We start from the raw sequence: 17,897 nt of genomic DNA on the forward strand, positions 1-17,897 counted from the left end.
GTTGGTTTATTATTTTCACATAAGTTTGGTGGCGTTTCTTCTTAGACCTCAATATAACCTTTAGGATTTGTGCAGTGAAATACAAACGTACAGAAGATCTGGAATATGCTTTCATTCCTGCGCTGCTAAAATATGCTCATTATTACCCTGTGAGCATACTGCAACATTCTAGCAATTGAAATAGAACCCAGAGGTTGAAGATGCATCTCTATACCAAGCACAATGGAAAATGATTTGGATTCATAGACTTGGTCCTGAAAGCAAATGCCTTGGAACATAATCAAGTGTGTGTTGTGTTCCTCCATCATGCAGCCTTCACCTGTTAAAACACATGCACAGTTCTTATCCCAGATCACATATCTGCCAAAATTCCCTTGCATTATTCTTTAAATTACCCCCTTTTCTTTCATTCACAGAAATCCTTCCTTCAAATAAATGGCCATTCTCAGTTTTTAGATTTAATGATTTGTAACTAAGATGTGCTGAATAGAACAAGGGATAACCTAAGGTGTAGGAAAGCCACTATTATTTAGGGTGGGCAGTACTACTGTACTTGATACCGTATTTTTCGCTCTATAGGGCGCACCGGACCATAGGGCACCTAGTTTTTTTTTGGGGGGGGGGGAAATAAAGAAAAAAAAAATAAACAAAAGCGCCCACCCCCCCGCCCCAAAGAGCAAAGAAGCCAAGACAGCGAGCGGGATCCATCCCACTGGCTGTCTTGGCTTCCTCTTTAGCCATGCACAAGCTCTCCAGCCGGGAGAGACTGTGCGCGGCTTTGGCAGAAGCCAAGACAGCGAGCAGGATGGATCCCGCTCACTGTCTTAGCTTCCTTTTTAGCCGCGGGGCTGGGGCGGGGGAAGCCCGAGGCAGTTCATTATTTATCTGAGCACAGAACATCTGTGACTAAAGATAAAACTTGGATTTAAATTAATCAGTCAAGCTTATAAAATTTCTCTAGTGGATGGCATAGTAATCTTCTTGCTATCTCAGGATTGAAAGGACCCCCTGTAGATGTTCTCCTGTGCTGAACCTTAAAAAAAAACAACCCCACAAGCTTCTTTGCTACAGCCACTCTCACTCAACAAAGTGGAAGGTGTTTCCTTCTTGCTTTCCATTTTTTAAACTCCTCCCATTGGGTGAGACAAGCACTTCTAGCACAAAGCATCAGTGTGGGCCATGGGTTGTCCAGTAGGGAATCTGGCTCAAGTCAGTACACCTGTTGAAACCGCAGTGCAGGTATCCTTGAACAAGATAGTGTAGGAAAGAAACATCCCATGAGCAGAAAGGCAAAAGTTCACTTGGTCTTGATTTTCATTTATGAATGCAGACCATGAAGATGGGGCCTCATGAGTTACCTTACTTCTGAGATTTTAAGCAAAGGGGTGTTGGAAAACCTTCACCACAAGAAAACTGACTTGTGGCAATGAAGGTTTCATAGTGATTTCACTTTTTAATCCTTTGCTATATTTCTGCTCTTTCCTAGTTGTACACTACCAAATGCTTCTATTGTTGGAACAGATGCAGGGAGCACTTGTTGTTTATTTGGTGTTTTGTTTTTGTTTCAAGAGGGGGAAAAATGCTGGAGGATTTCGTTTTTGGTCTTGTGCGTTTCAAGGTACCATAATACTTTCCCCTTGTTACCAACAGATGGAAAAGAAGAAACAAGAAAACAAAATGAGAAGGGACCAGCTCAATGATGAATATCTGGAGTTACTGGAGAAACAAAGACTCTACTTCAAAACGGTCAAAGAATTTAAAGAGGTAAATGGTACAGTGGTGGTGGGGGGGAGAGAGAACACGCACACACACAGAGATACTTTGTCTCAAAAGCTCTGACCATGACGTGGTGGCTTAATAACACACACACACACACACACACACACACACACATACACACACTGATTCAGCACTACTTTGTGATGCCACAGTGTCCCGTCCCCGTCCCCACCGCCCAATCATCTAGCACTGTACGGTTGTGGGCAGAATGCAGATTAGTTGTTCACAACCTGTACCCCGCAGATGTTTGGTGCTACAACTCACATAATCTCTGTTAGCCATAGGACTGAAGAGTTAGTCCTAAAAACAGAGGGCATGAGGTTCAGAAGGGCTGGTGTGAATGATTCTAGGTAATATAGTTGGTGGCAGAAGGCTAAGAACAATCAGGTGCATTAGTCTGGTTTTTTCAGATATTATTCATACGGACCAATCCCATCCAGCACCTTTTCACTTTAACAGTAAATTCCACCTGCCTTGCTGTATTACCTACAGCATGTGTTAAAAGATAGACAGCTGATTTGGGCTGTTATCCTATATGTTTAGTTGGAAATAAGACGCATTGAATTTAATTACCCTTGCTTCTTTGTTGCCATGCAGGTTTGCACTGTTAGTATCATCATTTAACTGACATGTCTTGTTTAATATTTTAAATCTTCCATCTCTTTGTTTATCAACAGGAATGCCGCAAAAATGAAATGCTTTTATCCAAGCTGAAAGACAAGTGTTCTTGAAGAACTTCAGACAGCAATTCATTTATATGATTGAATTCATTTTCATTCTGATCCAGCCCAATGATTAGATGTATTCCTTTTTGAGATTTAATGCAGTATAGCAGTTCAGAAATATTATTTGATTGTCTTTTTATATATGCACAAAGTAAAGTGACACTGTTCTGTAAATGATTTACCTTTGCACTAGTTAACATTTCATGTGCACTAGAAAACATATATTATGTGTTAAACAATAAATATGTATAAATCAAAAGCTCCAAATTTGTTTGGCTGACTAACTTGCTTTCTAAGCTGCTTTTCTTCTTCTATTCATGATAAAAAAAACTTCTTCACTAACAGGGATGAGTGCAGATATTGATGTTTTGCCCATTTCTCTGACAAGCTACAACATTGGCATCTGAAATTCTGCCCAAAGCATAGAAACCTTCAGCACAAATGACAGAACCTGATAGGATTTAGAAAATTCTAAAAGAGCTGAGTTCACTCTAGAAACAACATGTGTGCTAGCTGAAGACTGAAAGGGGTCCCAGACTGCAGAGGTAAATGGGCTGAAAAATGTGCAAATGCCTTGACTGAATCCAAGTGCCCCTGCTTCCAAAGTTGGCAGTAGGGCTCCTTTTGCAGTGGGGTGGTGGTGTATGTGGGGTACCAAACAATACAAGCAGGGGAATCAGACATTCCCTCTGAACAAGCAGACGGTACTTCTAGTCACACAATAGATCTCTGTGTTTCCTTGTACTCTTCATACGATAGGGACACACCTGCCTGCAGTCCCCTACATTGCGTAATATGCCTTTTTGAAGGGTTGTCTGACCAAAAAGCAGCTTAATACATGTGGATATTGAGAGTCTGCAGCAGGTAATGGTGGGGGGAACTTGATATAGGCATAGTTTTCAAACCAAGCTGATGCAGGTGTTTCCTCCTGTACCAGTAAATTGATTTAAAACAAACAAAACAAAAACCTCCCCGTCTCTACTCCTGGAGAGACTAGGATCTTGAGGTAGCCTGGAACCTCTAAGCAATAGTTTAAAGCTTGAGAATTCGGTCTGCATTGATGTCACCAAAGTATATATTGCATGCTGTTGTTGTTTAAAATATATTTGACAATTAAGTTATTTTATACTGACTAAGCTATCAGACTCATTTTAAAGAGCCTGATGCCAACTTTGCATTGATCTTAAAACTGAGGTAATAGCTGAACATGCAGCTGAGTAAAAGAGCTTTATCCCAGCATAGTAAAACATACGTGTGATGCTGCAAGAAAAGATTGCACTTATTTTTCATTAAATACACATTAGTATTTTTCTGGAAGAAAAGAACACCAAGAGTTTGCCAAAGTATGGTGGTAACCACTAAATGACTCTGAAGGAAACTAGTTGTTGCAATATGTTTCCCACTCTTTGCAGAGCGATACGCTGTCCTCCCCAGTTACCATTCAATGTTGATTTCCCCCATAAAATGCATTTAGCACTATGGTAACAGGGCTAAGACATAAAACACATGCTGGCTACATGTAGGCAAATCCAGTCCAGTTAATAGGGTCATTTGCAACTACTAAAGGAAAGTTTCCACATAACTATATTTTCCCCAAAACAACTGATTTGAATGGAAGGCTCTGGACTTGCGATCTGGGAATTTAGTTTCAATGCTCCCCTGCGGTAGTCTTCAGAAAATTGCCTCCATCCTCTACTTAACCCAACACTTCCTTGAGCCATTTCACATGATTGTTTTTGCTCAGTTTTGCTGCAATTAAAGTTTTAAAAGTTCGGCCACCCAAGTTCAATGATTCTTGTATCTTAGCAGTCAATGATCTTTATCCTGATTCATATCTGAAGAATTACTAAAGCAAACAAATATTGTTAGGGATTTTATTAGTTGCTGACCCTTTACTTACCTCCAGTCTCTGTGTATTATAGTGCCTTGTAACTCTTGGAATTCTTGTTTTCAGTGCCTTACTACGCCCGCCATAAATGTTTCATAGTAAAAGTTATTGATGACACTACAACTGGCTGTTGGCAAATGAGCAGAACAACGTTAGAAATACAGTCTAGCCTTTACCAAGGCAACACAGGACAGCTTGTTGCACAGGCTTAATTGTGATCGAAGTGGGGTTTTTAAAATTATTTGCTGCCTTTCATATAGGGAGCTGCAGCCAACTGGGCAGGAGGACTTTTGCAATGGTCAGAGATTTCTTCTCTAGAAAACTGGGCTGCATTGCAATGGAGGGTGTGTAATGGGCTATGTTTCTGATATATCACCCGTTCTTATTGCTTAATTCCCACAGTCAAGTGAAATATGCAAACGGAATTACCTAGCAAACAAATTTTGCATAAATGAGCTTACTATAATCCAATAGGAATGGTAGCCATGCACCCCCATTGCTCTTTTTACCTCTGCCTCACAAAAAGGTTCTTGAATGCATTGTTGTAGTTTTTGTTAAAAGCTGTATAAATCAGAGGATTGAAGAAGGAGTTGGAGTAACCAAGCCAGAGGAAGATGCTTTTCCAGACTGGTGCTATGGTGCAGGAGCAGAGGGGGCTTATTAGTTCTGTGACAAAGAAGGGAATCCAGCAAAGTACAAACACACCAATTAAAATGCCAACCATCATAGCCGCTTTCTTCTCTTTCTGTTCTCTCCATGTTTCTCCATCTGTCTGGAAAGTGACAGTCGCATGACGAGCTGTAAACACCATCTGCGGCTGATGAGAAGCTTCTTTCACCTTGACATAAAAGCAAACAGGAATTATTACCAAGACAGTTTTGTTTAAGTAAAGGATTTCTACACACACACAGCCCTTCACTGCTTTTCAAATGACAGACCAGCTGTGTCCAAGCCCAAACTCTAGACTTCAACCAGTGTGTGTGTGTGTGTGTGTGTGTGTGTGTTGCAAGACTTCTGCTGGGGTGGAGGGAGGCAAGAAAAACACAGATCAGGACAGAACTACGCTGCCCCGTTATTCACTCCTGCAACATACAGCACAAACTACTGCTCAAATAAGTCACTACCTCAAATAAGTCAGAATCCAAAGGCTGGTGAGGTCTTGTGCATGGATTTCTGCCTTTCAAGCCATTCTGCCCTAAACCTATTCCCCTTGCTCTCAAGTAGTGCAAAGTAACATCTGACGCAGCACAAGGAAAGCAAAAATGGCAATGTCCCCAGGTGAACATCTGCATATAAATGGGCTTTTTAAAATCCTAATCATACTGTTTGGCACTTTTGTTAGAGTGATCCAACCTTCTGCTAGATGGGGGAGCCAAAGGAAAACTGACCCTCTCTCCTTTAGCCTATAGCCTGTCCCCCTGTCCAAAGCACACCCACCCACCCACCCCACAGGCAGGGTACTACAGCAGCATCAATAACTAATGGAATAAAACATAGAATGAACAAAATGGGTTCTATCCAGTTCTTCCACTGCTAGATGTCTTTCAACTGACCATCATCACATGAGAGCCCAGGATGGTTTGATCTAGCAGAGGCTAACTTCGACAGAAGAAAGCAGAAAGATATTTTATATTATCAATTAACCCTTCCCTGTGGACCCCCATCCAAAAAAAGAATACACCAGTCTGCCTCAAAACGTTGCACCCTCTGACATGAATCATACACACAACACTGGAATGACCCCATCTGTTTGCTCTTTGAATGGCTAATATTGCTGGAAAATGTTACTGGAAAACTAAAACAACCACAACCACCAGCAGCAGCACTGCAGGACTTGCCCGAAACTGGTTGATGAACAGTATTGAGGAGAAGCTCTTGTGCTGAACCCAGTTCCAATTAAGGGCTTCCGGGTGACATCCAATGATTTCCACCTGCTTGTGCAACAGAAATTGACTCATGCAATGGGACTTCTAGTCTCTCTCCCACTTCAGCCCCACCAAATCAGCTGGAGATGCTCCCATGTAGGGGAAGCAGCAGGGTAGTAAGGAGGAGAAGCCTTTGTTGGATCTTACTCTTTGTATGAGGCTTTACTGACAAACAGCAGAGACCCAACATGACGTACAGCTCTTTTTGGGACTGCTCTGGCCTAAAGAATGCTCTGTCTGTCTGTCTGTCCTCAGCTTTATTCAGTAAGCCAACTACAAAGGAATGGACAAAACGTAATTGTTATCACTGAAGTGAGAAATTAATAGGCATTTAATGTTGCTTTGCCCAACTCAGGGTTCCATCTGAAAGGGCCTGACTGTTTTGAACCTCTTTAGTATGAGAGGAGGGTAGCATCCCCAGAAAAGCTAAGTGTGAGCAAAAAGTCACTTATCAGTCATCAGGGTGGATAGTGCAGTCTTTCCCTACAGGTGAGAGACATAACAACAACAACAACAACAACAACAACAACAACAACAACAACAACAACAACAACAACAACTTTATTATTTATACCCCGCCCATCCGGCTGGGCTTCCCCAGCCACTCTGGGCGGCTTCCAAAAATATTAAAATAATGTAATACATCAAACATTAAAAGCTTCCCTAAAAAGGGCTGCCTTCAGATGTCTTCTAAAAGTCTAGTACAGTGGTGCCTCGCAAGACGAAATTAATCCGTTCCGCGAGTCTCTTCATCTTGCGGTTTTTTCGTCTTGCGAAGCACGGCTATTAACGGCTTAGCGGCTATTAACGGCTTAGCGGCTTTAAGAAAAAGGAAAAAAACTCGCAAGAACTCGTAAGACGTTTCATCTTGCGAAGCAAGCCCATAGGGAAATTCGTCTTGCGGAACGACTCAAAATACGGAAAACTCTTTCGTCTTGCGCGTTTTTCGTCTTGCGAGGCATTTGTCTTGCGATGTACCACTGTAGTTGTTGTTGTCTTTGACATCTGGTGGGAGGGCGTTCCACAGGGAGGGCACCACTACCGAGAAGGCCCTCTGCCTGGTTACCTGTAACTTGGCTTCTCGCAGTGAGGGAACCGCCAGAGGGCCCTCAGTGCTGGACCTCAATGTCCAGGTAGAACGATGGGGGTGGAGACACTCCTTCAGATATACTGGACCGAAGCCGTTTATGACTCTGAAACCTATGCTAGGAAATAGAAGGGCATTTATTTGCCTATTCCTTCTGCTCCTCTGCACTGATATTCTCATGATTCTCAACCAATGAATCAATGACTGCAGATCTTTCCCCTGGATCTATATTAGCAGCCTAAGCAAATGCTTCTCTGTTGAACTTGCACAGGAAAAAAACGAAATTGCTATAGTAACAGAAATTGGTAAGTGGGGCTGGGAGTATACCTGCCAGTTTCACTTCAGACTTTACTGCCTCCAGGACATGCAGTAAATATAGTCTGCCTCACTGATTTGTTCTCCTTCCTGCTGCTTCAGGTGTTTCCTGTCATCCTGGACCCTTTTCTGCAGCCTGCTCTCCTTTGTATTTGCTTCTACCTGCATCAAAAGTCCTGGCAACCAGAACTGAGCACCGTGGTCTACTTTGAACTTAACATAAAAGGCTTGGCCCTGCAGATGATTAATTGCCAGGAATGTTAGCAACCCTTATCCTGCTAGCAACCTTACCTGTAGTGATCCCATTGATGGCAGTGGGACTACATTAAAACAAAATATATTGTCCATTTTATGTCCTAATTCTGTTGCATGTGCAAGTCCTACTAAATTTAAGGGGGCCTCCACCCCCATTCCTCCAAGCAGATATAGGGTTGAAGCCACAGTTACAAACAAACAAAAAACTGAATCGATTTTCTGTGTGCAAAGATTAGGGGCCCCTCCAGGCAACCTGTTTATTGAGCATTCATCATGATTTGCCTGCACAAATCAGGAGATTAGATTATATCCTGTCTTTATTGAGTATTCATTCTGATTTGTTTGCTGCAATGAGCATATGTCCTGCATTCCTGATTTGCTGGCAGGCTTTTTATACTTCACCCCATTAATCAATTGTTCATCTAACACTTTTCATTGTGTTTCCCTGTCACTTTCCTAACAGTAGAAAGTCTGGGGATTATTATTTTTTAAGTGGATTTGTTGCACTAGGGCAATAAAATTCCTTAATCCATTTAGAACATGCAAGCCTAAAGTTCCTATGTGTGCTTGAGCCACTCCTGTGAAATAGCGATAGCTTGCAGGTACCCCAAGTCTTGATAACTCTGCACAACACCTCTTCCTTTCCCAAAAAGATAACGTTGGCTCAATGTTTCTTATGTCTTGTCCATTCCTTCTGTGTTTTATTTCAATATTGAAACAAGGACACAGTGAATAAAGAACTCCAACAAACATATTTGCAAAAATGTGCAGAATGTCAATAACCTATTTCTATCTGGAATGTGACTAATCAATCTCCTTCGTAGATCATATCAGAATACCAGGAAAATGAAGAACCCAACTTCGCAGTCCTTGCCCAGGCAAGTTTGATTACACTGGAAGAGAATGCAGTGACTGTCACTCTGCTCACTTGAAGCATCAGTAGCACTAGTAGCTGACATTGTTAGTTATAATTAAAACTGCTCCACTGTAAAGCCAAGCACAAAAAAAAAGGTTTCAAGACAATGGTGTGCACACGATGAAATAAAAAGACAGGCTTAAAATAAAGAAATTCATTTTGGGTTGGGACTGTATATAAGGACCTTTTGCCTATCAAGAAAGGAAACTGGACTGGGGGTAGTGGAGCGCTTTCCTAATCAAGGATGCTGAGACTCTTATGCTGTAATCTTATCCACGTTTACATAGAAGAAAGGACCATTTACGGTAATTCAGCTGAGGTTACTTTGACATAAATGTGTGTAGCAACCTGCTGTTGCTTGCAACAACTAGATCTGTATATGCATTCCCCAAAATGTAACTGTTATATTCAGGTGACAATTCACATATTCAGATAAACTGAAAGTTGCGAAACACACAACTTTACCGTGATAATACACTAATCTAATAAAGGCAGCACCATTATCTTTGCTGCACCTTCCCCTCCCATGTGGTGACATGATGAAGATCTGGTTGCAGGTTCGATCCCTGTATGGGACATCTGCGTATTCCTGCATTGCAGGGGGTTGAACTAGATGATCCTCAGGGTCCCTTCCAATTCTATGATTCTATTCTATTCTATCTAAGGACCCTTGGGGTTTACAATCCACAATTCCCTCCGCCCTTGCTTAATATGATAACAATAAATTATTTTTCAAGTACTAGTAAGTACTTGCCTTAAGAAATGAAGATTTTTGTCCCACACATCAAGTTGCAGCTTACCAAAACATTAGTAACGTGGTGCATGTTTACTCAGAAATAAGTCCCACTACTTTTCAATGGGGCTTAATCCCAAGAACTGCACCCTCAAATGTGTGCACGTGCACACATTCTCTTGTGTCTGTGTATCTTATTTCCAGACACAGCATTATACAAATTTTGTTTTTAATATCACAAAAAAATGGTATCTATCAAAGTTCTTTCTCTGCCTACAAAAAAAGCAAACGATTGCAAACTTGAAAATTATGGAGCCAATAATATAGGAAATGCAATTTTTTTAAAAATCAGAAGGTTAAGCTTTTGTGGACTACAGCCACGTTATCACATGAATTCAGTATTATTCTGGGCTACCCATGTGGTGGTGGGCCTGTATTGCAGAAAAGTGCAGTGAGAGTTTTGTAATTAACAGCAGGAGTTTCCCAAGATTGTTCTTGATAACAACTGCATCATTATACCAGTAAGCCAAAATACAAAACAAAACTAAACAAAACAGAACAAAAAAAGAATCTGATAAAAATCCTCTCTGTTTTACAGTCATCATCCCCAGGAAAGAAACAATTCCATCTTCTTGTCCTCACAAACTACCGTGTGTGTGTGTGTGTGTGTGTGTGTGTGCGCGCGCGCGCACGCACGTACACACGCATATATACATATATATATATATATATATGTGTGTGTGTGTGTGTGTGTGTGTGTGTATGTATGTGTGTATAGAGAGAGAGCTGTAACTAAAGATAACACTTCATGCATCTTATGAAGTGGACTATAGTTACCAAAAGCTTCATGCAATGATACATTTTGTTAGTCTTTAATTTGCTACAAGTATCATTGTTCTTTTTGCTGCAACCAACTAACATGGCTAACCCCTCCCCCCCCCCCACTTGCAAATTGCTGCCATGGATTTTGGACACACTTGAATGAATTAAAGCTGGAATCTGTCACAATCATTCACATCAAGCCGTGCAAGGAAGCTATAGGGAAATCAACTGGGATCATTTATGAACTGAAACGACAGGCACTGAAGATCAAGCCCAGACAATGTAAAATTTTGTTGCTGACTTCAATGGTATGGAGACTGTGACCAGCATGAGAAATGGTAGTACATATTAATATGGATAGCTCAGTCGGCAGAACATGAGATTCTTAATCCCAGAGCCGTAAGTTCAAGCCTCACATCGGGTGAAAGATTTCTGCATTGCACCCTTGCAACTCTACAATTCTATCAACAGTAATTCCTTATGATAGCTAACTAGAACCTCCTTATTCAGAGGCAGTGTACCTTTGAATACCAGGCGCTTAGGGAATGCAGCGAAAGAGCCATGCAGCAAGTGAGCTTCCTTTGTAGGCATTCCAGAAGCACCTGGCTGGCTAGGAAAGAGGAGGCTGTACTAAACAGGCCTGACCACCCACTCCCCTCTCTTATCTCCTTTACGTGACATGCAAAGTTCATTCCTGCATATTCTACCTCCCCCACAATTCATCTTTACTTTCTGCACGAGTGGCTATGAGTTAAGAGATGCACGCAGGTGGATTTGGTTATGTAGCTGCTGATGCATAGATGGACAGACAAATGGATGACTCTAAGAGAAAGACTTCATTTCCAAACTCTGCAAGCATGCGCAACAGAATAATTCAATACATAGTTAAACCATTCTGTAAAACACCAAAACAGTGCAGAGAGATGGGGGAGATGCGTGCATGCCAGAGATATTGATACAGTGGTACCTTGGTTTAAGAACAGCCCTGTTTACGAACTCCTCAAAACCAGAAGTAGTGTCCTGGTTTGCAAACTTTACCTCCGTCTAAGAACAGAAGCTGAACAGTGGAAGGGCACCGGTGGTGGGATGCCTCATTTGGGAAAGCGCGCCTTGGTTTAAGAATGGTTTCGGTTTAAAAATGGACTTCCGGGATGGATTAAGTTCGTAAACTGAAGTACCACTGTAATTCCCTTCCTACCAAAGAATGAGTCCCAAGATGGTTGATAATAAAAAGCACCCCCTCAAAAAAATAAAAGGGGAGACAGACACTATTAAAGACTCTTGAGTATTAACAGCGTAATCCTAAACAGCATAATCCTAAACTCATAAATTTAAGCCTACTGCCTTCAGTGGCACTGTGAGTGTGTTTAGGATTGCAGATGAAGACTACAGCAGACTCAATTTAATTGAACATGGTGTGGCCTTCCTTCTGTGTAAACACATACATAATTGGGCGGCACTGTATAAATAAAAATATTAGCTCTTTTCCACTTTGTGCTAAAGGATAAAACGGTGGAAACCATTTATTATTTGCCTCATCTTAAAGCATTGTAAAACCTTAGAAGCACTGCACACCAAATATTTGTATTTACAACGGTTTCTTTCTTCACACAATGAGCATCAGCTTTTGAGGCTGCACCAAAAAAAAAAAAAAAAAAAAAAAGCAACGCATAAGACGAAAACAGATTTCAAACCAGCTGTGTAATTTTGCACCTCCCCATTTATCCTGCCACACTGGCTGTCTAATGCCTGCATTTATCTACTTTCCATCTCAGATGTGCCACTCCACTCTCATCCTCCAGCTATTCCTAGCTGAACCTTTCTGTCCTGATGTTCACTTTTGCTGTTTCTAATACATCCAGAAGTCCCTACAGCTGTTCTAGAAACTCTTCCCAAGGTTAGAGCTAACCCTGGAGCATAAATAACACTGAGTAACTTTCTCCAGATCCCACACCAGAGGTAGACACTCCCCTCTGCAGAGCCCAGAACTTCCAAGCAGGCTTGGAAAACCTACACTTCACACTTAAGAAGCTAAGCAAAAGCTCTGCATAAACGCACTTCCTCCCCTTTTCACTGTGGCCCCCTGAATTTCCAGCTGCATCCAGCTGCAAATTTCCAGCTTGCATCTTTCAGCTTGCAAGTTTCAAAACTTGATTCCAAAAGAAAGAAAGAAAGAAGTTTTCATTCAAGGCTGCATAGACGTTTCAGGCTGCTTGAAGCAACTTTTCCAAAGGGCGAATGAATTTCAGCCTCTCCTTCCCAGCCTCAGTTGCTTTTGAAAAGATCTAAAATTCCGGAGCTTTGACAGCAAAGTCTGAACTGCGCTGGTTGGAAATAACCCAGGCTTGCAGCAACTGCTGTCTACACCTGCTCAACGGCCAAGTTCAGCAATCAAACCTTGAATTGTTTGGATGCCTGCTGGTGAAACGCAGATTGAGATTCATGCTTGTTAAACTTCTCGGACCCACCGTTCGCCCTATTGCTCAACCACCCCTACTGTCTATGCTGCGCGCGACCCCCTGCTCCCCCCACAGAACTTTAGAGTTGGAGGGTCATTAGCCCACCCCCCCCCCGACAGATCCGAGGGTGGCGTTGCGGGGGAGCCGGATTCCAACGAAGCCTGGCATAGCACGTTCCCCCACCCGCTGTGCGCGCGAACCCCCAAGTTGGGAGGGACCCCACGGGTCATCTAGCCCAACCCCTGACAGACCAGAAAAAGGCGTTGGGGGGGGGGGAGCCGGATTCCAACGCAGCCTCACATGCCACGTCGCACCCCCCCTCCTCCCTGCGCACCGATCCTCCCCCCCCCCCACGACGAGGCTTTACCTGCCCCGTTTCTGGGAGGGGCCCGACGGCGTTCCTGCCTCCGACGCGGAACTTGGCCGCCTTGTAGATCTTCCAGTAGACGAAGAGCACGACGCCCAGGGGCAGGTAGAAAGCGCCCCCGGTGGAGAAGACGGCGTAGGCGGGCTCGGGGCTGACCTGGCAGCGCTGCTGCTCGGCGCTGTACGAGCTGCCTCCCCCGCCCAGCAGCAGCGGCAGCAGCGCCAGGAGCGCGCCCAGCGCCCACGCCCCGCCAATGAGGGCGGCCGAGGCTCGGCGGCGCGCGCGCGGGGTGTAGCGCAGGTGCCTGGAGACGGACCAGTAGCGGTCGAGGGCGATGGCGGCCACGCTCCAGATGCTGGCCGTGCAGCAGAGCACGTCGAGGCAGACCCAGGCGTGGCACAGCGCCCGGCCCAGGCGCCAGCGCCGCCCGCCCCCCGACAGCTCCTTGGCCAGGCTGAGAGGCATCACCAGCGCCGCCACCAGCGCGTCGGCCGCCGCCGTGGACGCCACCAGGTTGTGCGGCGCGCGGTGGAAAGCCCTCACGCGCACGATGGTGGCCAGCACCAGCAGGTTCCACACCAGCGTGGCCAGAGTCAGCAGCGCCAGCAGGCTCAGCACCAGCAGGCGGAAGAGGGACAGGGGCTCGCCGTCGTCTGAGGACGAGGTGCGGTTGGCTCCTCCGGCGCCTGAGGAGGAGCCGTTCAGCGGCATGGCCGGCTTGGCGGGAAGAGCAGCCGCTCGCCGCCCGCATAGAGCTCCCGCCGGCGCGCCAAACTGAGGGAAAAGTTAGCGGGCCGAGGAGGCGGCGGCGGCGGGTCCAATCAACGCACCTCGCTCCTCCGAAGTGCTTGGGAAACTCCCGCCGGCGGGCAGGTGGCCGGCAGCCGAGCCGCGCAAAGCGCAGCAGCTGCTCGCTCCGCCCCCTTCGGAAAGACCGCTCCCGCTGCCAGCGCCACGTGCTGCTGCTGCTGCTGCTGCGCGCGCCTTGCTTTCTCTACGGGGGGGGGGGGGCGCAGGGTCTGATTTAGGTTTGATGAGGCCCTGAGCTACTGAAGGTAATGGGGCCCTTTATATGTCTAGCTGTCCAGTTTGTCAACAACAAATTGCCGCTGGGTTTTTTTGTGTTGAATATATGCTGTATGGTAATGTATGAACCTAATAGGTATCTAAAGCCATTTGCACATAACAAAGCATGCATTTTATCAAAGTAATTGATATAGAAATGAGCAAACCAGTGATATTTGAGGGAGCAGGCTAGCAGGCGGGCCCATTACTTACATCATAGGAGCCTGCACAACACAAAACACTGTTGCTGTATGTAGGTTTTATTTTATTAGTTTTTTATCTCATATTTTGGAAAATGTACCTCCAGGTTTTTTTTCCTTTAAATTGTTTTGGGGGCCCCACTCGGGGCCCTAAGCTATAGCTTGTTTAAGGTAAAGGGACTCCTGACCATTGGGTCCATAGCCGGGGGTGGGGGGAGGCAGGGGACCAAATTTCCTTGATTATAAATCAAGGAAATCCATAAAAAAATACTAAACTAACTGAGGTTCTGCCTGCAACATAAAGCCTGTCCCGCCCCCCACATAAATCCTGGCTATACCTATGCTTCCTTCCTTCCTAGGGAGATTTGCAGTGCAATCCCATGCTGATCTACAAAAACTGGATGCCTTAATCTGCCCCAGCTGCAACAAAACATGTCTCTCCCATATTAGTCTCTACAGCCGCAGCAGGTTCTGCAACCTTCTAACAGCTTGACTTCACCCCCCCCCCCCCCAGGCACACTCCTCCATTGTCTCCTGAGATGGACAGATGCCAACAACATTAGAAGTAATTTCACCTGTTACGGTGGGAACTCCATGGAGTGTCTTTAATCCAGGAATTGGGAACCTGTGAGCTTTTAAATGTCATTGGAAAATAAATAAATAAATAAATAATTTTATTTGTACCCTGCCCACCTGGCTGGGTTGCCCCAGCCATTCTGGGTGGCTTCCAACACATATAAAAATAATAATAAAACATCAAGCATTAATAGTAACAATCTGACCCAATATAAAAAGTTACAATAACTTTAAAATAAACAACTTATATAAAATAAAGCAATATTCAATAACCCATTAGAATCCAACTACAATTTCCACCTACCCTGGTCATTACCCATCCTAATGACTACTAATGGAGGGTTAATGACAACTGGAGGCCAACAACATTGGCAGGACCATAGGTGAAAGCAGGGCTAGGTTAAGTCACTTCCACAAATATAGCTGATTTTTAGTAATTCATAATAATCCAAACAATCCACTTTTGAACTGCCAGAGCCACTCTGCTATCACTTTTCACAGTTAAATATTTATGCTGCTTTTCGAAAAAGTTCCATTACAAAAGAAATAATTCTCAAAACTAGCACCATAATGTTAACGCAAGACCCCAAAGACATATGAAGCAGTCTTTTTCTCAACCCAATGCCTGCTAGACAATGCACCTTCACACACACACACACACACACACACACAATGAAGAGAGATTATTTTCCTTTTATTTCTTCTTCTTGCGGGAAGAGGTTCCACCATGGTGACGCAAAACTTGTAAAACCCATTGCCATCAAAAGCTGTGAAGACAGCAAGGCAATAGGACGTATATGAGGAAAGAGTTTCCTGCTTCTGGTGGTAGTGTGTGGTGTTTCTTTTTTAAAAAAGCTGTGCTGATTCCTCCATCTTGTTTTTCAGTAGCCCCGTTTTGACTCCAACTTGGTTGGCATTCAACCACCGGAGTTGGTTATTAGAGGGACAGATAACAACAACAAAGGCAAGAACAGTTTTAATAGGGCTGACTTTTGAGACAGGAGCAACAGCACTAGCTGTAGTGAGTGGGATGAAGTAATTGCATCTGTGGAAGAGTCACCTCTCCCTCAGTCTCCCAATTGGTTTTCTACGCGAGACGCCATCTCACAGGACACTGTTATTTTCTTCTCGATAAGAACTGTTTAATGTCCTTTGAGAAAGTTGCGTTTATCCTCATAGATAATCATGCTGCAGTTGCTATGGCAACCGGCTTCAGCATCTCAAGAGCAAGGCTGTAATTTAGAGAGAGAGAAGACAGATCTAGATGAGGTCCAGATTTTCATAAATTATAAGTAATGGAAAAGCAAATTGGCCCACTTAATGGAAATGGAAGGAGGGGGAAATACAGAGAGGTGGGTCCTACTTCTTCCACAAAGCAATTAAGAAAAAGAAGGGAGGAAATAAGTTGTTCGCATTGCATATGCAATTACTATTATGCAAAATGTTGCCTCTTATTAGGCACAGGAGAATTACAGTTTGAATTCGCTTTTTCTCTGCAGTGGCTGAAGCAATAATCTATGGAACATCCTCACTTCAATTTCCGGTCTGTCCAAAGGAGCTTGGTGCCTTGGCAGCTGATACAATCGACTTTTTCATTACTGTTTATCATTTCTTTTGTTGAAAGGTGGGAAGTGTTAAGAATGAACAGTGAAGGCAAAAGAGCAGGAGCATGCCTTCTGCGGAACCCATGTTTCTCTAGATAATGGGGAGAGGCATGACAGAGATAGCATCAGTTCATGAGAAAAATATATATGAAAAATGGGTACCTTCATAAAAAAAAACCTCCTTTTGTGAGTTGGTGCGTGTGAAAATGTAGTGCTAGGGCAAAGAAGGTAACATAGATACAAAATGCATATAACATGTTGGGAAGGCTGAGAACTGACTTATGAGATGTTCCACCGTTTATTGAAATTCTGAGAAAGGTACTGAAGTAATATTAAAATAAGGAATCATTGGTTTGACATATTATTTGCCACATAGTTCGAAAACTTATGGGATTGCTCTTCTTTTCTCACTTTCAGAACCCAACCTGCAAAGCTTTGTGGGGGAAATACTTCAAATCATGATAAAATCATGCAGTTCATCAACCAAGTCAGTATTTTTCACTGGGGTTTTATCTTTGCCTTCTTAATCTCCAATTTCTGCCCTCTGAAGATCATTACGCTGACCTTCATGCACTAGAACAAGATCAGCAAATCTGAAGATACCGCTTCACAGCATCCCATTTTAACACCCCATTGTTTTCTTTATTTCATTTTTGCTATATAGGTTTGTGGGTATTTTTCTAAATTAAAAAGTGGCCATGCACCACTTGGGAAACATTTATTGGGAAGCACTTTATAAATTCTCTAACAAATAGCAAATAAGGGGGGGGGGAGAGATAGAAGAGATGGTTACTTGTTTGTGGGTCTCATTTGTTTTTTTTATTATGCATTTCATTTTCTTTATTATTTCTATGTTGTGAACTGCCTCAAGATCTACAGATGAAGGGTGACACACAAAATGAACAAACCAATTAACATTTCCTCCTTGTCACTTGTTTATTTTCCAGTTCAGCTATGGAAGAATGGGAAATGAATTAAATCTGTGATGGGGAACCTGTGGCCCTTCAGGTGCCTTTGGATTACAACTCCCATCATGCATCAGCGTTGGCCAGCGTTGGTCATCAGAGTGACCCATGAAGCTCACTGGGTGACCTTGGACCAGTCATGACCTCACAGTGTAGCCTACCTCATGGAATTTTTGTGAGGATTAAATGAAGAGGGGTCGAACCATGTACACCAGG

The 17,897-nt window shown here is 43.6% G+C and overlaps 2 protein-coding genes across 5 annotated transcripts in view; one reads left to right on the forward strand and one right to left on the reverse strand.

Moving 5' to 3' along the window:
* CCDC93 (CCC complex scaffolding subunit CCDC93) overlaps positions 1 to 2,771 on the forward strand; it is a 42,883-nt gene extending 40,112 nt beyond the window's left edge. For both annotated transcript variants that reach the window (XM_081872091.1, XM_081872092.1), the window contains 2 exons: positions 1,651 to 1,764; positions 2,457 to 2,771. In XM_081872091.1, coding sequence (XP_081728217.1) covers positions 1,651 to 1,764; positions 2,457 to 2,510 — 168 coding nt within the window. In that variant the 3' untranslated portion in view covers positions 2,511 to 2,771. The remainder of the gene's footprint in view (positions 1 to 1,650; positions 1,765 to 2,456) is intronic.
* On the reverse strand, positions 7 to 14,172 carry LOC309348262 (5-hydroxytryptamine receptor 5B-like). Of its 3 annotated transcripts, none has more exons than XM_081873307.1 (3): positions 13,272 to 14,172; positions 5,114 to 5,230; positions 7 to 319 (listed from the first exon to the last, which is right to left on the reverse strand). In XM_081873307.1, exons 1-3 carry the CDS (start codon positions 13,980 to 13,982, stop codon positions 305 to 307), a joined length of 843 nt encoding a protein of 280 aa, XP_081729433.1. In that variant the 5' UTR covers positions 13,983 to 14,172; the 3' UTR covers positions 7 to 304. The 3 variants fall into 3 exon arrangements, 2 of the variants coding, with proteins under 2 accessions (XP_081729433.1, XP_081729432.1); XR_014159316.1 differs by having other exon boundaries at positions 9 to 319; positions 4,405 to 5,230; XM_081873306.1 differs by lacking the exon at positions 7 to 319 and having other exon boundaries at positions 2,920 to 5,230.
* Positions 14,173 to 17,897: the final 3,725 nt, after the last annotated feature.

Source organism: Podarcis erhardii (assembly GCF_964252035.2).
Source record: "Podarcis erhardii genome assembly, chromosome: 1".
Taxonomy (NCBI): domain Eukaryota; kingdom Metazoa; phylum Chordata; class Lepidosauria; order Squamata; family Lacertidae; genus Podarcis; species Podarcis erhardii.